We start from the raw sequence: 25253 nt of genomic DNA on the forward strand, positions 1-25253 counted from the left end.
AATTTAGGGAATAAACTATAATGATTTAGATTTAATTATCATTGCATATTTCCATTCCATTTTAGGGAGTAGTATATAGAAAGCTACGGAATATACTATTCTTTTAGACAAATTCTAATGAATAATATTTTTGTAAAACATTTAATATTCAACAAATAATATACTCACCGGCAGAAAGGCGGCACACTTCCATATTTAAGACTGCAATTTATTTTGAAAATGGTTTCTATAGTAATATTAAAACAATATACTTAAAATACAATGCTAGGCAGCGTCAATGGTGAGTTTAGTATGTATTCCACAACAGTGACAATAAAATTATCGTAAATTAAAAACATTTGTTCCATGGTAAGCAGAAACAATTTCTGTCAATTCATGGTAATTTCGATTTGAGATTCCTAGTGACTGAGGTCTTGTCTTTGATATATTTGCATCACCTTTTTTTGTGAGTATTGCAGTAGCGAAGTTCTTAAGAGCTTTTAAGCTTAGCCTACCCCAAAAATTTGAATTATTATTGTTAGTAACGGTAGGCCTATAAGTTTGTAATAACGATATTCCTAACACTTCGTTGTACTCCGATCCTTCCACATCGCACCTCTGATTATTATTATTATTATTATTATTATTATTATTATTATTATTATTATAGCCTACTGCCAATTATGAGAATAATTATTTATACTTAATCTATATCATTTTCTCAAATACATTTTTAATCGTCCCAATAATAGTGTCACCAACTGAAAACTTACTTACAAATGGCTTTTAAGGGACCCGCAGGTTAATTTCCGCCTTCACATAAGCCCGCCATCGGTCCCTATCCTGTGCGAGATTAATCCAGTCCCTATCATCATATCCCACCTCCCTCAAATCTATTTTAATATTATCCTCCCATCTACGTCTCGGCCTCCCCAAAGGTCTTTTTTCCTCCGGCCTCCCAACTAACACTCTATATGCATTTCTGGATTCGCCCTACGTGCTACATGCCCTGCCCATCTGAAACGTCTGGATTAAAATTTAATGTTCATAATTATGTCAGGTGAAGAATACAATGCGTGGAGTTCTGCGTTGTGTCACTTTCTCCAATCTTCTGCAACTTCCTCCCTCTTGAAAACTAGCGGAACTATTTCAAAATTTGTCAATTTGTTAATTCTTTGGTTCTGACTTATCCCGTGGTTAGAAAGTTCGTTTACACGATAAAAAAACTGTAGTTCAGATATATTTAAACGCCAATGTAACATAAGGCACACTGTGCATCTCTTAAATCATTTTCATGGAATAGTACTAACTGAAGGAGACAGATATACGGGGGAAGAAAGTCCGGCAGATACACAAACAGATGGACAATGACGCTGGATAAGACAGGCTGTATGTCCTAATTTGGGTTGAACAACGATGGAACTTACCGTCGCTTGATATCGACTTCATGTCGACCGATCCCTTTCTATTGTTTTGTCCCTTTGGAAGTTCCGAGTTCTTTATGAGTGTGCCCGACATCCGTTTATCAAGCCCGATATTGGAGGATTCGTGGATGAACACGTAGTGCGTCGGCGACCTGCAATGAAGAGATTCAACATGTGATTAACATTCTCCAATTTCCAGAGAAGAAGCAATGATAGTTCACAGATTAGGACAGATATTTCTTGGATTTTTCTATTGTTGAGAAACATAGTTTTAGAATAGTATTATCTGGGACTTTTCTTTATTAAGGCGTACTAAATTGAAGATTTTCAATATTAACGTCAAGACAGTTTTATTATATTGGTGTGAAATTCAGAATGAGATGACCCCAAAAATCTCAACTAGAGATTCATGGAAGAAAACTGGTCAAAAAGAAATTAAATTTTAAAACAAACGAATGTACGTAAATTAAATTAGATAGGATACACATTAAAAAGAGAAGATGATCTATTGAGAAGATGAGTTTAGACTGAAATCCTCAAGGGTATAGGTAGAGGAAGAGGAAGGCCAAATCAAACATGGAGATTGAGAATTACTGAAGATATTACGAAGGAAGCGAAAACGTGGAAGGAAGAGAAGAAGTTGCCAGAGATTAGAATCCAATGGAGATACTTTGTAAATGTCCTGTGTTACTGCTAGGAGATAAAGCAAATGAAGATGATTGAATTATTATTATTATTATTATTATTATTATTATTATTATTATTATTATTATTATTACTGGATTTAAAATGTGTCAAATTTTTTTTCATAGTTTGTTCCTAACTCTAGTAAGTCTTATTTTGCCCCGGGTCCATTTAGACGCCCGGGTTCAATTCTCGTTCAGGATCGTGACAGAATTTATAGTGGAGAAAACAGACGTTGTACAGATTTATTGGAAATACTCCCGTTCCCCTCTCATTATTTCACCATCGCTTTCCACTTCCCTCCGTTTAGACATCTATAATCTACTACTTAAAAATAGTCTGGTGTGAATTCTTGGAGTATCCACCGCTGTGGAGTAACGATTAGTAGCTACCTATGTCTGGCCGTGAAAGTAGCGGGTCCAGATTCAAATCCTAGTTGGGACCTGGTTTACGTTTTCAGGGGTTTTCCCTCAACCCATTAAGAGCAAATGGTGGGTAACTTTCGGCGCTGGACCCTGGACTCATTTTAATAACTCTATTAGGTTGCTAAGATACAGGGACATCATTTTATTTTTACTAACATTTCTAATATTAACCTGGCTATACCTTTGGATTAACGGTTGAAAACCGGAAGCACCGTTTGCTACCCCCTTCCACGACTGGAGTTCGATGATACTGGCGTAAAATACAAACAAATCACTTTACTAAGTATACGAGGAAGGAAAAGTAGTTCATCCATTTACGTAAACTAGGGAATATCGCGATTTTGAGTCTGATAATTTAAATTAGATTTTTGTTTAATCAAAATACAGTACTGTATTAACAATTAGTGTTTTTACTCACGAACTAAGCTATCCATTCGGACGTATTCATTATGCAGTGTGTATTATACCGTCCAGAGCACATCAGCGTACACTATAGACAATGAAGTTAAATTGAAAAATAATCCTAATATGGATATTTAAACACATTTTTGAAAATTGTGATCGTTCATTTCGATACAGGCTTCAGTTCTTTTGTGCATATTATCGCACTACAGACTATTGTACCTAATTACCAGTTTCGTCCTTCACACTAGTAACTCATGTTGAACTAATTCTGTACCTACTCTATAAAAGAGTACCTTACGTACTGTACATTAAGTCTTCACTTCTGGCCGATCCGAAAAGATAAAATTACTCAGACATGCTATCTACTATCCGTCCAAGTGGTTTTGTCGCAGGGTCGTAGAAAGAAGGGAAATCACGTGACAGTTAATTACTTAACGAGGCCCTTTTATTGAAGTTATTTTAAACAGTTGTATAATTTTACGTAGACGTCCAATTCCTAACAGAATTTAATGTTTTCAGAAAAGAGCTAAGACAGCCCAGCCACTAGTCTTTACAGAGGGGCGAGCAGAAGCGGGTGGGGGAAACCGGGATGCGACGTAGGCAAACAGACGACAGTAGCTGTGCGAAAAGATGATTATATATCGAAAGCTCTTTCGTCACTGGAAAACGTGAACTTATTTCCGGAACGTACTATACTCACTAACTCAGTAGCCTACTATTTACTATGACTGTAAGGTGACTTTGACTACATACGCGGCCTTGGTTCTGTGTGGAGGACGATTGGAAGTTTTAAGGGGTGGGAGTGAAGTACATTCAAAAACTCAGGTACAGTAAAAATTTAAGTAAAAATAAGATGATATCCCTGTACATATGTGCACTAAAAATGACAGCTGTATCTTTAAAAAAACATTCATTAATTCATTTTTATGTAGTCCTTCCTTACTCAACTTTCATTTTACGATTCCTTTTTAACTAGGGCAAATTTAAAGTCGGTAAATTGACAACGACGTTGAAATAAGCCATTGGCTTTCCGTTTAGACGCATAGACTATTTTGTAATATCGAAATATGTGCATTATGTTTGTGACTAGTCTATTTGATGCAGCACATCTTCAGGTACTGTACGACCTCACTCGTCTATTCTGAAAAAAGGACGACGGCTTAAAGGGGATTTGTTTTTTTGCCGGCGACAACCTCCTGCAGCCCTAAAGGGAAAGTAGCTTGATAAGGGTCGCGACCGCGGCTCCGTGCAGGCCTTGTTGAAATGGAAATGTCGCCCGCTCCTGGATATTGGCAGCGCGGATATAGCGAGGCGCAGCGAGATGAATTCAATTCCAGACACGACAGATGCAGCCTTGCTTGCAAACAGTTCCGTAACAAATTTCCTACTCTTGTATCTGACATATGAGGACGTTAACCAAATATACTGTAATGCAAATTATACACATTTTAAATTTTTATATCAATAATTACTAGTGGAAAGTGATAATATTAGAATACACTTCAAAATTTAAAGGACAGCTTTATCATCATTATCACTGCGACAATCTTTTACGAACCATGCCGTTATCATGACAACCACATAGTCGCCAACATGGCTGAACATTAGGCCTATACGTGGCCCTTATGGGCTAATGCATTTTTTTTTCCAAATTGATAAACTTTGCCCCAAATATTTTCCTAAGCACCTTATTCTCGAACATCCTTAACCTCTGTTCTCCTCTCAAAATGATAGTTCAAGTTTGACAACTATACTAAACAACCGCTAATATAACTGTTTAAGTTACCTTTTAATTTATCATTGCTTTACTATCTGCCATTTAACAATGCATTTTACTGAATAATTTCAAGGGAAAAATTGTTCCGGGGCCGGGTATCGATCCCGGGACCTCTGGTTGAACGTACCAGCGCTCTTGCCGATACCCGGCCCCGGAACAATTTTTCCCTTGAAGTTATTCAAATCTGCTTTACAGGGAGCTTCACCTGAAAGATTAGATTTGGATAATATATACGTCACTGTGTACGTTAACAGAACACAACAATTCCAAGTCACACAGAGATTGTGTGCATTCGATGTGGGTCTCTGGCGTTTCGTCAGCCCTCGCGAGTTGTGTGGATATAAAGGGAAAAGTTGAGACGGTGTCGGGTGGAGTTCCCGGGTAGGTCAGTTGGCAAGAGAGCTTGTACGTTCAACCAGAGGTCCCGGGATCGATACCCGGCCCCGGAACAATTTTTCCCTTGAAATTATTCAAATCTGCTTTACAGGGAACTTCACCTGAAAGATTAGATTTGTAATGCATTTTACTGTCAGATTTTATCAAATTGGCTTCAGTAATATTCTACTACATTCTGCAGATAGCGGTACTGAATTCATTTTAATGTTAAATAATGGAGATCTGTATCATGCATGTCAAGTAAAATGTTATACCAAGAAAACGTCACACAAATTGAAAATAGTATGTAATTTCTAGAATCCATAGTTTAACACACGTATAATAAGACACAATAGGAAAGGTCAATACTGGAAAACCAAAAGAAATATAGGGTGCTGCACTGGGATATGAAGGTTTTTATCGCCCTGTTGTGAGACACTCAGAACGAATTAAAAGAAAACACATATACTGAAAGTAATCTAGTACAATGCAATTTATTAAAGTCTGATTATTTTTAAAACTACATTTCGTAAGTAGCCTCCATAGCAACGAATACATTCCTGCAATCTGGTATGAAAGTTCTATATAATTTCAATGTACCGAAGTACATATGATATTTCCATGCAGATATTCTGCGTCATCATTCTATGAAAGAGTAATGGAACGGAGAAAAATTCTCTCCGGCGCCGGGATTTGAACCCGGGTTTTCAGCTCTACGTGCTGATGCTTTATCCACTAAGCCACACCGGATACAACCCCGACGCCGAACAGAATCGTCTCTGATTGAGTTCCAACTCTTGGGTTCCCTCTAGTGGCCGCCCTTTGCACTATGTCATAGATGTCTATGAACATAGGACCGAAGTCCACAAATGTGCTCGGGTGCACTCGTTATGAGTGACTAGTTGGCCGGGATCCGACGGAATAAGCGCCGTCTTAAATCACTTCGTGATTTACGCATATCATATATTATTTCAATGTACCGAAGTACATATGATATTTCCATGCAGATATTCTGCGTCATCATACGATGAAAGAGTGATGGAACGGAGAAAAATTCTCTCCGGCTCCGGGATTTGAACCCGGGTTTTCAGCTCTACGTGCTGATGCTTTGTCCACTAAGGGCGGCCACTAGAGGGAACCCAAGAGTTGGAACTCAATCAGAGACGATTCTGTTCGGCGTCGGGGTTGTATCCGGTGTGGCTTAGTGGATAAAGCATCAGCACGTAGAGCTGAAAACCCGGGTTCAAATCCCGGCGCCGGAGAGAATTTTTCTCCGTTCCATCACTCTTTCATCGTATGAAAGTTCTGCATAACTCGCCCCAACAAAACAAGTTCGATGGCACTAATTTCGTTCCCGATGTTTTGTTTCAGCTGAATGATGGTGCGAGGCTTGTTGCGATACACCTTACTTTTGAAGTAACTCCATAGGAAGTAATCTGCTGCAGGCAGGTCAGGAGATCTTGGCGGCCAGGCAATGTCTCCAAATCGTGAAATTATTCGTCCTGGAAACATGTTTCGCAGACAGTTCATTGAACCATGAGCAATGCTCGTTGATTACTTCCTATGAAGTTATCTCAAAAGTAGGGTGTATCGCAACAAGCCTCGGATCATCATCCAGCTGAAACAAAACATAAGGAACGAAATTAGTGCCATCGAACCTGTTTTGTTGGGGCGAGTTATGCAGAACTTTCATAGCAGATTGCAGGAATGTATCCGTTGGAGTGGAGGCTACTTACGAAATGTAGTTTTAAAAAGTAATCAGATATTAATAAATTTCATTGTATTAGATTACTTAATTCGTCCTGAGTATACCACAATAGGGTTATGAAAACCGTCATATCCCAGTGCCGCAACCTATATAACGAAATAATTAAAAAAATGCTCCCAGGCACCAGTCTGAAGAAACCCAGAACAGTACTATATATTCGCTGCATTCAAAGCTCCACAAGGATTTTTAAAAATTCATAAAGCTTGTTTTGTTGAAGCAGACCAATATTGGTTGTAGGTACATATTGGTAAAATTTCTATGATGCTTCGAGGTATCCATATACTGTATAACAAAAAATCTTTACCAGGAACCTTTAAAGTTTTTATAATGTTTACAACATGGCATTACGAGTATAGCATCTACTCGATTCAATGCATTGACAACAGTAACTATGAAATAAATATGAGGTGAGTGGTTGTTGCTCGTGTCATAGCTTATCGTTATGTCTACAGCTTCTACCAAAAGTCTGACATCACATCAAAACAGTTGTTTCATTACTGTCCTTATATTTGCGTGAAACTTTCTGATGTTTATTAACGGACAAATGCCTGTGAATAATGAAGTTCTTTCTTTACTGCAAATCCAGTCTCTCTAGCTTTAAAACTGGATTATATAACAATTGTTCTGTTATGAAAACTTATTGAAAAATCACATTTTGTATAGGAAAACATTAATTACTCCACAATGGATGTACTTACATTAATGAATTTTGAGACTGAGTTAGATATTACCTCCAGTCATTCTTCCACATCTCAATAATCTGCCACGTCACATCCATTGAATTTCAAGTAATTTGTAGATTTTCAAGGAAGAAATTTAACCTTACCACATTTGTAGCAAACTCCACAGCTGATTATTAAAAATGGATGGAATAAGCTGATTGAGCAATGTTACCAGCTCCCAATGTTATGATGTAAGTTGCTATGGCGGTACCGGCTCAATTTGTCGGGAATTTCAAACATAAGACAATTTCAGAAAATGATCATTTTTACTAAAGGAAAAAGAAGAAAAATGTGGATTATAATGCGTGAACGAGCTGTCACGCATTTTTAAAACAAAAAGTAATAATTGCACAAGAAATCTTTCAGACATGTCTAACTCTATCCCAAAATTCACTGATCTAAGTTAACCCATTCTGGAGTAGCTAATTTTTTTCCTACAAAAAATTTCATTTTTCAATAAGTTTTCATAACAGAAAAATTGTTATATAGGGTGTTTCCGAGGTGGTGTTACAAACTTTCAGGGATGATGGCGAAGGGCACATGTATCAATTTGAGATAAGGAACCATGGTCCGGAAATTAGTGAGTCGAAAGTTATAAGCAAAAATAGTTATGTGGAAATGAAATAATTTTATTCCTCTGTACAACTTATTTATGTGTATTTGTCTGTACATCTTATTCGGTCGGTCATTTCCGGACCAGGGTTCTTCATCTCAAATTGATACATGTGCCCTTCGCCATCATCCCTGAAAGTTTGTAACACCACCTCGGAAACTTCCTATATAATCCACAGTTTGAAAAATAGACAGAGGGTTTGCAGTAAAAAAAAATCTTCATTTTTCAGTCATAAACAAAATTCCATTTACAAAAAAAAAAAAAGTTACTTAACCCTCTTTACCCGAGACCATCGAATAACCAAAGAAGATTCCCTATTCCACCAATAATGCAACTCCTTCTTTCACGTGATATTAAGCTATCGGTAAAGATTAATGCCATAATATTGATTTTGTGTATTTAATTGTATAGGGTATAGGTTATTTATTGGATATACAGTTAATTATAATCATGGTAGGTATTAATTACAGCCGTATCATAATACTGTTTTGTGCATATTGATTTTAGGCAATTTTCAAGTAGTTTCTGCAGACTTGCGGGGAGTAAGTCTGGTAATTGTAAGCAAGATAATAACGTGTCTTTCATAGTCTGCCATTGGTGTCATCTTCTTATCTTCAATGTCTTCAGAATTATTCTACAATGAAATGTTCATGTACGGGTCATTTGCAAATAACTTATCAAAATGAAGTCTCAAGACAATAATTTTCTAAAAAAAAATGCGAATTATGCTGTGCACTTGTATTTAAAATGTGAGTTAAAGTTTGTTTATGAGTAGGAATACAATTTCAATTGATAATGTGTTCCAATTTACAAGAATTAACATAAACACTTGGAAAGTCATTCTTCTGCCTGTTCCTATCCACAGGTTGCTTTACATTTTATGGTTCTAGGACTAGAGTAGCATAATTGATAAACACAATTTCTGCAATGTGTAGGATTATTCAATTTATAATTCCTTCATGTTTACATAGTTTTTGATGTTGTAAAGTTTTTTCCTGCTGAATCAGTCATTCTCTTGGCGCGAGTTTATTTTAGCAATAAGAGATCTCAATCTTCAGTAAGAGAGGGAAGCACCTTAAAATACGAAACATTTGTAGCTATCAATCATTGATTTGTTACTCAAAAGATGGATGTGTTTGTGGCAATGCCTACTCTATATCAACTATTAATGTAATTCGTTTATAAGGCAGTGATTGAGATTGCCAACATTATAACAAGATCGTCAAATCTCGACTTACCAAAGTCAAAGTGCCAGAAGTATTGTGTACGAATAGGACATTTAACAAAGTTAAATTTTTTGCTACGAAAGTCGACTTGGGAAGTCTTCAGCCACAGGCTTCTTCCCACATTAGTCCGCGCCACGTGAGGTCCATGAATCGCATTACTCTATCATTTGTCTCTCCCTTCCGAATTGCTGGAATTGTTTCAAACGTCTCCGAAGATTCTATCTGCTTCCATTCCCGAGAAACAAACTAGGAGAGCTTAGAACTTCAAACAGACCTTATAATTATTTCAGTTCTTTTGAAGAACGACGTACTAAGGATTTTGGCAGTCCTTGGTAGTCCAAATACTCGAATGGTTTGAATCTTTCTGCCTTCCTTACCTTCCTGCGAAAGAGACTGGGACGACTCGCCCGCTGAGCACCACTGAGTCTCCCATCTTCCTCCTCCAGGAGATGACGCCCTCCCACTCCCTGCCTCGCTGCAGCTGCTGCACCATCAGCTCCTTGTTGTCCACAGAGTTGCTCTCCAGAAGCGACTTCCCCGCCACGTCTTTCATGGTGTAGCCCAGGAAGCGTTCGCTCGCTCTGTTCATGTACTACCAACAACAAATGATTAAATTAATTTATGAAAGTGTCATGAAGTTGACATACATAATACAACAAGTTTATTGTATCGCTAGTAATTTACAGTCGAGCCGTTCTTATTTCCGGCAGCAAATCACACGACAGCTTCTGGTCAGCTGACACGCTGCTTCACTGGCAGTTGTCGTCGTCAAGGTTATGCAGACGACATACTACTTCCCGCTCACGGTGGGTGTTACTGTGTTGTCAAGTCTACCCTTGTACTCTTAACGAAGTTTTAGCACATGTCTAGTCTTAAACATTGAACGAAAAATTATTTCCTATGATAAATAATTAGTAATATATGAATACATAATATTATATATTATTGTTATTGTTGATCCTAGCATCCCAGGACACAGACGACTTACCATGTTGTGGTATAATTGGTTTTTCCGACCATTTGAAATAACGATTTTCGTAAATACAGAAACAATATTAGAAATTACTAAAATGGGAGAAAGCTGTAAAATATAATAAATAAACAGTTTTTATGTGAATGAATAACTAAAACCACACAACTTGTAAATTAAATAAAATATGTTAGTATTAGAAATTTTGTCATGATAAGTTATTGCTACATAAAAAAATTACACGAAGAACCTTGCCTACCGGTATTATTCAATTTAGAGGTGCTACGCCTAGATCGCTACAATCATTGTTAGTACCTGCCGTCGCCATAGTTCTCAGTTTATTTTCTTCTTTGCCAGATTGTCCGTACTTCTCTGTCGCTATTTGAGAAACCGTGCACTTGTTCACATCACACGCATCAGCTGTTCTTTGCACCACTTGCATTAAAGGCAATAAACTACCCTTATTTTCACGTTCGTTTTCGAAATAATCTCTAACGCTAAGAATCATTTCTCTACTTTGCGAATTGATCTTCCGACTCCTCCGCGGCATTGTGATGCTCAAACCTCAGCACTAACAACAATAACACTGCACTATCGACTGATTGTTTGACAACCTGCTATTAGAACTGCGTTCGTTCACTATTGGCTTGACAGAGATTTAGCAACACCGCTATTGCCTACCTTCGTCGCGCCAAAAGTCGAGAAGGCGTGGCCACGCCGGAAATAAGAACGGTTCGACTTTAGTAAATTATTCGTTCAGTTGCCAATATTGCGGTAGCCGTAACGGTCAAATTTGTTGCCAGCGGATGATTACGTTCGTGGTTTTGAATCCCGCCTAGGCCACGAATATTTGTATGTTGTTAAGGAGTTAGATACAGCTTACAGCAGTAAAAGTTTTGGAAATATTCAACATTTTTTTCCTCCATTACTGTATATAGTACAATAATGAAAATTGGTAGGTGTAAAATACTGTCCTTCTGTTATATGAAAAAAAAAAAAATATTTTTACGATTTAAAAAAAGTATTTCTATATACTGTATTTTTTTTTTTTTTTTTTCAAAATTCAAAATGTTGGCAGTTCACTGTGCAGTGGTGAAGCGTTTCCCTCATTACTCATAAACTTGTTAACTTCTTCATGTTCTCTCTCTGTTATTTTATTGATGAAACTCATGTTTATAATTTCATGCTCTTTCAACTACATTCCTTAATAAATAATATTTTTTTTTATTTTGTGTTAGAAGAAAATACTGATATTTGACAATTTTTAAAACTGAATTTATTTTTTATCAGACAATCTATCAAAGATAGAGAAGTGATCTTGCATCATATTGTAGATATTACATGCATAAATACACACAAAAATGTCATCACAGAATGTTGGATAGTTTTTGAGTTGTGTGGGAAAAGCTTCATCACTACATAGTGAAATGAATTTTTAAGAAAAAATGTAAATAATTATTTTTAAATGTAAAAATATTTTTTTCATATAGCAGAAGTACAGTGTTTTACACATACCAATTTTCATTATTGTACAAGATACAGTAATAGAAGAAAAAAAATGTTGAATATTTCCAAAATTGTACTGCTGTAAGCTGTACCTAACCCCTTAATGGAACAACCTATGTTGTCTTAGTAGTATCACAGTCTAATATACAGTGACGAAGCTTCAGTGCTAGAAACAATAGACTGTGACGGTACTATTTTGCATTGCCTGTAATGAGGCGATATTAGCGATCCTAGTGGTGAGCAACTATCTAATGTTTGCATATTTACTACGTATTGAGCTTCGCGACTGTATATACTAGACTGTGGTAGTATAACGTTGGAAACAATTTGATAAATCATCGTGTTATGCAATATTTTTAGTCCTGATACGATAGCACTTCTTGGATAATGCGATAATTTTCATTAATCACATCATTCTACTTTGTTTTCCATAGATTTTTTAGTCGACCTGGTTGGCGAGTTGGTACAGCGCTGGCCTTCTATGCCCAAGGTTGCGGGTTCGATCCCGGGCAAGGTCGATGGCATTTAAGTGTGCTTAAATGCGACAGGCTCATGTCAGTAGATTTACTGGCATGTAAAAAAACTCCAGCGGGACAAAATTCCGGCACATCCGGCGACGCTGATATAACCTCTGCAGTTGCGAGCGTCGTTAAATAAAACATAACATTTAACACTTTTAACATAGATTTTTTTTTATTTTAGTTGGTTATTTAACGACGCTGTATGAACTACTAGGTTATTTAGCGTCGATGAGATTGGTGATAGCGAGATGATATTTGGTGAGATGAGGCCGAAGATTCGCCACAGATTACCTTGCATTCATATTACGGTTGGGGAAAACCTCGGAAAAAACCCAACCAGGTAATCAGCCCAAGCGGGGACCGAACCCGCGCCCGAACGCAACTTCAGACCGGCAGGCAAGCGCCTTAACCGATTTTCCATAGAAATAAATTATCACATTAATGGAATACATTTCATTCACTTTAACGGAATATATTAAATTTTATTTTATTCTATTCTGTTTGTCCTCTCTTAAAAAACCTTTTAAATATGTATCGCTTCCCACAAGATTCTCAATGAAGAGTCCGGATTCTTACCAGTCAGCCGTAAGCTAATCAGTTAATCACAATAGTCTATTCGTAGCTTCCGCTGGTGCTTCTTCTGTGCGAGAAGTGTTTGAAAGTTTATTTAATATACTTGTAAAGTTTCGATAGCATTACACTACTATTAATAATGTTCATTTGCGATAATTTTGTGGAAAACCCGAAAATTTTAGACTAATAATTCCAGAACTTTTTGTTTGAAGGTTGGCAACCGACGTCCTGCTGACCTTACGGGAGTTGTGCCGTTTGTGTATGTGTAATGTAGGTTGAGAGAAATTATTCAGAAATAGATTAAAATTCACAAGCTGTAAAGCCATTCATAAATGAATCCATTTAGTTATGGCATAATTAGTATCAGCGAAAGTTGACGCAATGTACATCGGGTAGCAGACGGATCGTTGCATATGCAGTTTTGCTGCAAACCGTCCTGCTCTGCGGTTAGGTAGAGACGCGTAAAGCCTACTTTCGATAAGCGCGCGCAAGCCAGTTGTGAGGCGGCTGTGAATCAGTGCAATTTACTTTTGTCTGTTCTGTTTTGTTGTGCAATGGTTACATATTAATTGTACGAATATGTATACATGTTCAAAACATACATAAAAATAATGAATCATGTAGAAAAACAAGGCACAAATTTAGATGCAAATTTCCTTGTATAGAGAGAGACAATATTAAATTCAGTGTATACGTTTAACAGAACAGGTTCTGTAAATAACCGGAAGAGTCAACACAAACCTAAGTGTGCTTATTCAAGATGATTAATATGAACTGTCTTGGGTAGCAATCGAATGACTCTGAGATGTTTAGCACAGGAGGCAGGATTTCTGAAGCATCTGCACGAATAACAAATTTTCTGAAATTAAGGGCCACTAGGACTGAGTTTTTGCAAAAAAAAAATGATCAAAAAAATACATTTTCGGTTTTTCTGTATGAAAGTATTCCTCGGGCACTTAGGAAGTTCATAATAAGAGTTTTCTTTGCCTGTACGTCTTCTTTGAGGCTCAGGAGCCATTTTTAAACCTATTTTCACAAATTTTCTTCTTTTATGGAACTACTTCATGATGTCCAAAATGCTCCATGCGCATGCAGTTTTCACCAAATTAAATGAAAATATTCGTACGCGTTCATACATAAATTACCTGAGATCTAACGTTGAGAAATGTTCAATATATTAAAAATTACTTATAAATGGTTTTTAGAAAACTCGAAGGTTCATTGCCGCCCTCACATAAGCCCGTCATCGGCCTCTATCCTGAGTAAAATTAATCTAATCGCTATAATCATATCCCATCTTCGTCAAATCCATTTTAATATTATCCTCCCATCTACGTCTCGGACTTCCCAAAGGTCCTTTTCCCTTCGGCCTCCCAACTAACACTCTATATGCATTTCTGGATTCACCCACACGTGCTACGTGCCCTGCCCTTCTCAAACGTCTGGATTTAGTGTCAGGTGAGGAATATAATGCGTGGAGTTCTGCGTTGTGTAACTTTCTCCATTATCCTGTAACTTCATCTCTGTCAGCCCCAAATATTTTCGTAAGCATCTTATTCTCAAACAATTTTAAAATTTTAAAAATTAGGAGCTAAAAAATTTATGTTAATAAAAAATGTGAGTAAATAAATTTCTGGTTTTCAGAAATATATTACGCCTAAACTAGCCTAGATATCTTTAATTTCTCTACGTTAAAATATTGCCCGTACGAGAAAAATGTGAATTTGCTGTAATGCGCATGGAACATTTTGATTATATAATTAATGTGCATAATTAAAACGAAACTAGCAGTCCTACTGAAATGGAAAATTTGCACACATCTTATTTCTAATGCATTTAATAAACAGTTCAAAATGAAAGAAATCGGATTAAAATAGTAAACATTTCAGAACTCAGTTCTAGTATCCCTTAAAAGCCGTACGTAATAAATCGCTGTAATAACTGAGAAAATAGGAAACATTTTCAGCAACTACTTTAATAAGGATGAGTACCAAATTCTGTTATTTAATATGACTGTACCTAACTTTGGAACCTGTGAAGTCGAGCGACTGAGGTATTAACGTGAGGATCTGACCGCTTTCTATAGTTCATGGCGTCATTAGTAAATTACTTAATCTAATTGTTAGTTCATTCCTTACCTACCTATTTAATTAACTGGTTGGTTAGGTATGTAGTTATTTACTCAATTATCCCTACTAGTTTAGTTGTATAGTTCTTTACTTTGCCAGTTACAAAGTTATAGATTGACAAATCGAACTGAAACCCTGACCGAGTTACTACGTGAGCGCTGGCTGTCTTGGGGAGGAGCAAGTGAGAAAGCACGGGGGAAAGGGAGAGAGCACTATGCACTATGTACTTGCAGGTCCACTCACAGTTTGTCAAACCTGCTAACAAAAGCATTAAAAGGTTGACTAGTTGCCTGCAATGCTAGCATAATGGAACCTTCCTAGCCGACAGTCGAGGCAAAAATGAAGAATCCGTTATTGTGGTAATACTGGAGAGTGGTTCTTCTATTGGTCGCGATGCCCACACACACCCTCTCAGATATTTACGTGGTGATTGGTGACTGAATGACGAGGAGCGAGGGAGAGAGAAGAAAGAAAGAGAGAGATTCCAGAAGTTGGCGTGTTTTACGGGGTTTCACTTGAAGTTGTCAAACTATACTTCTGTCTAACGTGGAAAAGGAGAACAAATTAACAGTTTTATACTGCACTTTGCCTTAAGAAAAACGGATCAGAAATTCCGGTGCGAAGTTGCCGTTTTGCACTTACCTGTATGTTGAGATTTTGGTCGGTAATGTGGACGACGTCGCCGCACTTATCGAGGGCGACGTACACAGCTTGGGCTGTAGCCAACTGTAGGCGGGGCTGAACATCGCTTAGGTATAACTGCAGTAGTTCATTCATGCATTGTGATAAGCTACTCGTCTCCATACAAACCTGTAACAATGACAAGTTTCTAACTAGAAGTAGGAATTTCACGCTATCACTGTATATAATGAACATATACATATTGTTGAAATTTACTGAGAGGAACTTTTAAGAACTTTTTTTTTTTCATATGATCAGTTTCGTTTCAGCATACTTATAACATTCTACATTCAATAAATATGAAGTAGACAACAAGTCTATTTAAATATTTTGGCATATTAGTTGCAATATCAAGGATCAATATTACGTCCCCTACTTTTTCTAGTATTTATAAATGATCTTGCCCCACTAATAAAAGATGTAGGTCATCCCATGTTATTTGCAGATGACACAAGTATAGTAATTACAGCCACTAACTCCAACACATTCCAATCTTCAATAGAGGAAATTCTCTTCAAAATATGTGACTGCTTCTCAGTCAATAAATTAGTATTAAATTGTAACAAAACTAACATAATTCAATTCATATCCTGTGCAAATTCAACCTCGCAAATTTTTAGCGCAATAATTAACAATAGATCCCCATTAGAAACAGCAACAACCAAATTTCTTGGCTTAAAAATCGATAATGTGTTAAACTGGAAAAATCATATTAAAGAAATTAACCCCAAGCTAAATTCAGCTTGTTTTGCTATTAGATCTATGCAAAAGATAGTAAATATCAATATCTTAAAAACAATATGCTTTGCATACTTCCACTCGATAATGAGTTTAGGAATAATATTCTGGGGAAATCCCACAGATAGTAGTAACAGTATATTTCTATTACAAAAAAGAGTAATTAGAATAATGGTAGGTGCCAAATCTAGGGAATCGTGTAGGACTATTTTAAAAAACTACAAATAATGCCCATGGTTTGTCAGTATATATTTTCATTAATAATCTTCCTCGTATGTAATCGTGAAAACTTTGTAACTAATTCAACAGTTCATAGCATAAATACACGTCAAAAATGACTTTCATACTCCATCGGCAAGTCTATCGTGCTATCAAAAAGGAGTGCGTTATATGGCAGTAAAAATGTTTAATAGCCTCCATATCGATATAAAAAATGAAACTCAAAACATAAGATTATTTAGGGCCAAATTAAAGAAGTACCTAATTTCTCATGCCTTCTATTCTGTAGGTGAATTCATGACATTCACTAACACTTCATGAAATTGAACTAAAACTTTGTGTTGTATTAGTAGACTATATTGTAAATCACGTCTGTATATATTTCATCTAGACTGCGACTATAAATTAAGACTTTATAATAGTATTAAGTTTTTTTTACTTGTTCCATATTCTAGCTGTAAAGCAATGTATGAATACCATGGAATGTTAATAAATACAATACAATACAATATAAAATCTAAATGTTTCTATCGTAACCGAGTGAAGTGGCTCTGTAGTAACGCACTTCGGGAGATCCCCGCTTCAAATCCATGGCGGGCCAATCAGACTGAGATTTCATATCGTTTAGTCACAAAGGCAAATGTCGGATTGGAAAAGTATGTAACATGATTCATGGCCGCCTTAATCACCTTATGATAATCATTAATAAAATATAAATCATGACCTTCACGCTCTTCCTCCAAGCGTTCAATAGGAATATAATTTCTATTTTTCGTAACCGGTTGTGCACGACTCTAATTGCTACGCACTGTGTAGCTTTGGATCAAGACTTCTGACGTCACTTCCGACTTTTTAGACAACTATTTACTACTTCACTTCAGTTGAAAATGTAGCTTTGTGACATGGCCTTAATTGTATAACGGAGAGAATACAACTGAAATTGACATTTGAATTGCTTTCGCGTTTGTCATTATTACTAAAAGAAATCAGGCCTCTAACGGTAGTAATAATAATAATAATGATAATAATAATAATAATAATAATAATGATAATAATAATAATAGAAAAACTATCTACTATAATTGCTGACATATTATTTTGTAAAATAGTCTACACCGTTATGCACGGAGAGATAAATGGACAAAGAATTATTATTTTTCATAGTATTCCTGGAACGTGAAAGATTATGTGACCAAGACGTCAGACGGTTTAATAAGCATGCTCTAAGCCAGTGAGGTGAAAATGTATTTTTATCAAGAAATATTTAAAAGGTCTGAAAGCTTTCAACCCTAAAAAAATGGACCAAATCCGTAAGTTTTATCCATGTAGAAATCAGTTCTTGAATTTTACATTAGAAGTCGTCTGACTTCATCGTCCAACGTTTCGTTCTAAGGAAAGCTGTTAACACTCGTTAAGAAGCTTACAGATTTATGTTTTAGTCTCTATAGGAGGGTTATCATCCATACATTATGAGCAAGGCAATGCAGTGCATTTTAACTTTAACAGATCCGACGTCACCTTGTGTTTACGGTTCGCAACCTATAACACTTGCACAGTGAGAGGTTCAAATAATCAGCAAGAAGAAGATGACACATTGTCTCATACGTTTTACGCATTTGTAATACTGATATTCGTTGTCATATTTCACTTAGTTGATTATTTGACGACGCTGTATGAACTACTATGTTATTTAGCAGCAATGGAATGTTGATACCGGGTGGAAATGGTGAGTTGATGCAGAGTATTCGCCATGGGACTACAAGATATTCGCTTTACAGTTAGGGTAAACCTTGGAAAAAATAAACAAGTAATTAGGTGAAACCCAAGCCGAGGAGCAGCTCTAGAACAGTAAGCAAACACGTTACCGTCTGAGCTATACTGGTTGTCACGTTATCGATCATATTCTTCTCTGCAGGTTACTTTTTTCAACGAAGTTTACAAGGAATATGAAAATGAAAATTTTTACCATGGCTTAAGTAAGAAGATAAGATTATATTTTATGAATTGCACATGAAAGTAATAGTTTTAATCCCAGAAATTAAAATATTTGGCTTCCATTTCGAGTTATACAGTTTAGGTATACGAAAGTGTTAATTTTTAAGAAATTTAAGCAATACAGTCCTTCTTTTCGTAAGGACAATTCACTAATGAAGAAAGTTGGTAATTAAAATGCTAGTTTTTCAATTAATGCCATTAATTGTGATTGAATCTACTCAATTGAAGTACTTAGGAATTATTATTGCTCAACATTTGGGATAAAGATGTTTCTTCTTTATGTAATAGACTTCGTAAGCAATTTATAAGTTTGAATAATTTCAAGGGAAAAATTGTTCCGGGCCTGGTATCGATGCCGGGGCCTCTGGTTGAACATACCAGCGCTCCACCAACTGAGCTACCCAGGAACTCCACTTGACACCGTCTCAATCTTTCTCCTTATATCCACACAACTCGAGTGGGTTGACAAGACGCCAGAGACCCACATCGATTGCACACAAACTTTGTGTGACTTGGAATTGTGGTTTTCTGTTAATGTACCTGGAGTAATATATATATATATATATATATATATATATATATATATATATATATATATATATATATATATATATATATAATGCAAGTCTAGTTTTTCAGGTAAAGCTCTCTGTTGGGTTTTTTTTTCCGTGGTCTTCCCCAAACGTAAGGCGAATGTCAGGTAATCTAAGACGAATTTCAATCACCGGCGTATCTCAGTCGATTAAGGCACTTGCCTGCCGGTCTGAAGTTGCGCTCGGGCGCGGGTTTGATCCCCGCTTGGGCTGATTACCTGTTTGGGTTTTTTCCGAGGTTTTTCCCAATCGTAAGGTGAATGCCGGGTAATCTATGGAGAATCCTCGGCCTCATCTCGCCAAATAACATATCGCTATCATCAATCTCATCGACGCTACATAACCTCGTAGTTGATACAGCGTCGTTAAGTGACAAACTAAAAAAAAAGACGAATTTCCGGCCTCTTCTCGTCAAATACTATCTCGCTATCACCAATTCCATCGACGCTAAATAACCTACTAGTTGATACAGCGTCGTTAAATGACCAACTAAAAAAAAGACGAATTTCCGGCCTCTTCTCGTCAAATACTATCTCGCTATCACTCATTCAATCGACGCTAAATAACCTAGTAGTTGATACAGCGTCGTTAAATAACCAACTAAAAAAACAAGTGACTGAAGTCCAGGCAGGCCTAATCCTTCATCAAAGAGAGCAACCCACTAATGGTGTCTTTTGCAGTTTTCAAATTAGTCCATAGCAGGGGGAGAATTCTAGCCATTCGAGACTTGTACAGAAAAGTAACATTTTTAGAGAAAAAAATTATAGTCTCCTCAACGACTAGAATTGAATCTAGTAAAAAAATAATTGCTTCTAGAAATCGTTATGCACCAATTCTTTGTCTTGAAACTTCGCAATTCGATGCCTGCAATGTGTAAGAAAGGGCGATTAAAAAGGGGAGAGTCGGGTAGTATCGGACATCGGGTAATATGGGACAGCGCCTTTCTTTCATCTACCACCATACGGTAGTACCTGAATGACATGGTTACGTTTCTCTATGCGACATCACAGAAACGTAACCATGTCAATCAGGTATTATCATTGTGTGGTAAATGAAAGAAACTCACTGTCCGATATTACCCGACGTCCGATACTACCCGACTCTCCCCTAAATAGATCTATATATTCATACGCGTAGTGAAATGCATACAAGCCTTTAAAACAAAACAAAATATCCGAATATAAGCTCCAGAATGTTATTTACATGCAAATAATCCAGGAATAGTAACGTGGTGAACTTGATACAAATAATTATGTTCATTCATGTGGAAATTATTAGAACAAATTTACAGACAAACGAAAAAACAGATATCGGTTACAATAACATTATTTTTAATGGCAAAACTGCAGTCTAATACATGTGTTACCAGGAACGGATTGGAGATTCAGTCTATCTCTTACACTGTATTAAGTTCAATCTAGTAGGCATTTCAATACATTTGGAAGGAAGGTCCAGCACAAAACAGTATAGGTCAACACTTCGTCAGAAAGTTTTACAATACTGTATTTGCGATGATTGTCCGTGTGCATTTATATTTCAAGTTAGAGAAGCCGACAAATCTACTACGCCAGGTGCCGCCGTTGCCCCCATTTCGGGGAAATTACGCAATTAACAGAAATCGATTTAGCCAACGCACCCGGTTTTCAAATCCGGTTGACCTCTCTGAGTTTTGTGAGAAACAATTACGCTAAACTTTTACCTTTGTTAGTCACATCATTTTCGTTGGCTTGCTGTCCGACATTCTGAAAATTTCTAAGCAGCTCTACACCAGTTTCAAACACATTAAATATTTTACTATCATAAAAATACTTGTTTATATAAAAGCGAAAAGCTTATCACACAATTTGTAAGCCAAGAAACATTCTAGTCTATTTTCACGAACAGACAGAAATATGTTGTACGAATACTTATATTAAATCGTACACCGTATCTCATATACAGTATATCATATCATATCATATCATATCATATCATATCATATCATATCATATCATATATCATATCACATCACATCACATCACATCATAGCCACTGGTGTAGCTCAGTTGGCTAACGCGCTTGCCTGTGTATTCGGAATTGCGATCGGGCGCGGGTTCGATTATCTGGTTGGGTTTTTTCCGAGGTTTTTCCCAACAGTAAGGCAAATTCAGGTAATCTACGGCGAATCCTCGGCCTCAACACGCCAAATACCATCTCGCTGTCACCACTGAAATCGACGCTAAATAGTCTAACCTAGTAGTCGATACAGCGTTATTAAATCAAGTAAAAAAAGAACATCACACATCACATAGCACCATACAGAACATCCCATTACCCGGAAAGGCGAACTTCCGACTTGGCCTTGTAGGTCAGTGCGCTGCAGTCGACCAGTGTCCGTTTATGTTACGATACGATGACGTCACAGCGTTGTTGCGAATTCGATTATGCGCTATGTTCAAAATATACAGAGATGAACCTTTCTGGAGGGAAATGAAAAATAGGTTGCAGCCGCCAAATTACTCTTCAAGGAACGACCACTCATATAAATTGAGGGAAAGAAAACAGAGGACGGACACTGGAAAGTTTTCTTTTCTCAATCGTACTATCAGGGACTGGAATGCTTTACCTGCAGACTTACTAAAGGCTTTACCAGTAACCAAAAATATATTTTAAAATAGTTTAAGGACTTTACTAATAGACGGTAGTATTGAAGAGTTCGCGGGAAAAATGATGAATGTCACATTTCTGTTAAGGATTAGATAATAATCTAATTGAGTCTATAACTGCAAGATGTAGTGCTGTTTCTATAGAAAATAAAGGAAAGGATTACTGTATTCGTGGTGATAATTCTCCTTTTTACCATTTTTCATAAGAACAACATTACATTTCGCAGTGATCCATTGAATTAGATAATGACATCAACCTTAAGAAAACTGTGACATTCATCGTTTTTCCCCTCGAACTCTTCATTATACACACTATTTAAAGGCTGTAATTCATATTTTGTTATTTGAAGTGTTGTATCAGTGAAGAAGTGTGTTGTGTCAGTGAAGTGTGTTGTGTAAGTGAAGTGTGTTTGTGTCAGTGAAGTTTAAGGGCCGTATTCATATACATTTTTAGCGCGGGCTTCCGGTGGATGATCAGTGTTTTTCGTATTCATAAACCAGTGTTAACAATAGGATATGATTTTAATTCTGTACTAGTAACCAGTGGATAGCCGGGGCTAGCTTAGTACGCTCGTAGCGCGTGCTACGAAATGTCTATGAATAGCACCCTTATAGTTTATAGTGGCAGTGCAAAGTATTTGAACAGTGAAATTTTTTTGAAGTGTTAGTGAAATCGGGATAGATAGAATCAGTGAATTGTGTCGTAGTTCCAGTGCAGTGAGTGAGTTGTCAGCGAAATGATTGTCGTGTTGAAAGATACTTGTGCAGGTATGAACATATCATACTCATAAGTTTTAGTTCGAACTTAGGGTTAAGATGCAAATTACATTTACTTTAAATGTAGTAAGTTGCCAGCGAAATGATTGTAATGCTGAAAGGTACTTGTGCAGGTATGAACATATCATACTCATGGGTTTTAGTTCGAACTTAGGGTTAAGATACAAATTAGATTTACTTTAAATGTTATTTTAAGTGATCGTGCTTCATTTAATTTAGGATGCTTCCTATTATTATTATTATTATTATTATTATTATTATTATTATTATTATTATTATTATTATTATTATTATTATTTATTATTATTATTATTAGTATTATTATTAATTGTATTCTATTAATTGTGTTTATTATTAATTGTCATTATTGAGTGTAATTAGTTACCACTGCCACCGGGTATATACCCATTTGCAGTGAGAATAAATACATCTGCCGCGTCAGAAGTTCGCTTTGTCGGGTAGTAGGCCTATATAAAACATCACTTCACATGATACGATACATAACATCTGATCATATCACACATCACTTCACATAATACATCACATCAGGTGGCCTGGGTGACATTTGTGAATCCGATGCTAACAGGTGGGCCATCCTGTCTCAGTCCCTGATAAAACCAGGTCCCATCCGCACATGGGTAGCCTGATAAGTCCCAGCGGCCCAAAGCCCTTTCTATATCAGCATCGGAAACTCGTATTACTTCCAGGACTTCACCACATCCTATTTTTTAATACCGGTATCGCAGATGATAAGACGAAATCAGGAGAAGGTGGAGGGTGTTGGTGGATTCAAAGACGAAAACAGGGGTAATCCGAGAAAAACCCTCTGCAACGTTTATTTTGTCCACAAACTCCATTACGGCCTGACCGAGAATCGAATCCTGACTGGATGGAGGACCAGTGCGCTCGCACTTGAGCCACAGAGGCGGCTTTTCAAGTAGGACTAAGTGTTTTTAAGGAAGATGTTTAATACACGGTATTTCAAAATTATGTTAACAATTCCATATTAAGTAAGTATTATTAATAAATAAACATGGTAAACGTCATTTGACAGTTAAATTCTCAAATTTCAAAGTTTCGGAAAACGTTCCTATTATTTCTGTTGCAATGGGAGATATTGTTGAAAAATGGAAACTCCACAACATAAATCATTTTACGTTCTGCAGCTTGCGAAAACAAATTTAGTAACAATAGTACAAAGGTTATTTCGTAGACATTTCCGAATTGACCATGTATAACATAGTTGGATTGGATGTGCTACCACTGCTGATATGGCCTATCGCCCTTGGCCTCCCAGGTCACCAGACTTGACATTTTGGGGCTTAATTTCTTAGGAGATATGTGAAGAATGCAGTTTATGTGTCACTTCTACCTAGAGGCCTTGAAGGAGTTCAAGCCAGGAGTAAAACATCGGGTCATTGCTGCGACTACATCCATAAACAGAGATATTTTGAAGAGAGTGTGACAAGAATTTGACTATCGTGTTGTTGTATGCAGTGTAACGAGGAGTTCTCACAGTGAGTGTTTAGAATGTATCTATGAAAACTTTGAGAGTTTCTTAAATAAAATGTATGCACCAAGTTACTGTACCATTAATACTTAATAATAAACATATCAAAGTGTTACTATAATTTTACAACACTCTGCATAATTATGTAGAGTATTATTTGATATTTTAATTGTTTATATGATATCAGTAACAGCTGATCTTTTACATAATTACGTTTCTTCCGTAATTTTACTGAAAAAAGGAACGACCTTAGTCATATTTTCTTACTTATTTCTTTCTTTTGGGGCTAAAACTATATTGCATGGTTTGAAGACCGTTTTCAGAATGTAAAAGATATAAGTTAACTATAACAATCCATAAATTATACCATGAACAGCCAATAATGCGTATAATGAAGAAGTGAAACCCATGGTTTGGTCCAGGAATTACATCCCGGGAAACGTGTTCCGACATTGTATTAGGTCTTTGCTTCGAATCTCACTTGGATTGGTTAGCAGATCGCGCTTTCTCCGAAGGTTTTTTAAAGTGCGATGCCAACAGATCAATCTTCGGACTCATCTCGATAAAATATAATTTCGCTACCACCAAATTTATCCACGTTAAATCACCTCGCAGTTGAATAACCAATTTAATACGACAAATTGAAATAAAAATGTTTTATACTAATTACACAGTAGTGACATCTTGATTATGTATAAATGAAATGTCCCATAGGCTCGAAAAGTAAAGCAAAGCAAACATCCAATTAGAAGCTAGATACAGTCCTGGTCAGTTGTCTGCATATTCATCAACATTAGCTTGAGTGCAAAGTAATTCATTCATAAACACATTGTTTAATTCCATTTCGGGCATCGCGTGTGCACTTGCATTAGCTGTATGATCATAAATAGTCTCTACCTCCATTATGTATTAAAGTGAGATTCCAATCGCAGCTGCCATTCTTGCCGGCAAACCTACGAATTCAGACACACCCTTGTTCATGATCCGTATTATAGTCT

General features: G+C 36.6%; 1 protein-coding gene across 7 annotated transcripts in view; it reads right to left on the bottom strand.

The window, feature by feature from the left end:
• The window catches only part of Pde8 (phosphodiesterase 8), a 770548-nt gene that overhangs the window by 91787 nt on the left and 653508 nt on the right, over positions 1–25253 (bottom strand). For all 7 annotated transcript variants that reach the window (XM_069816063.1, XM_069816067.1, XM_069816070.1 and 4 more), the window contains 3 exons: positions 15740–15907; positions 9776–9990; positions 1407–1555 (listed from right to left, as the gene is read on the bottom strand). In XM_069816063.1, the coding sequence (XP_069672164.1) occupies positions 1407–1555; positions 9776–9990; positions 15740–15907 (532 nt within the window). The remainder of the gene's footprint in view (positions 1–1406; positions 1556–9775; positions 9991–15739; positions 15908–25253) is intronic.

This window comes from Periplaneta americana, chromosome 17 (genome assembly GCF_040183065.1).
Source record: "Periplaneta americana isolate PAMFEO1 chromosome 17, P.americana_PAMFEO1_priV1, whole genome shotgun sequence".
NCBI classification, from domain to species: Eukaryota; Metazoa; Arthropoda; class Insecta; order Blattodea; family Blattidae; genus Periplaneta; species Periplaneta americana.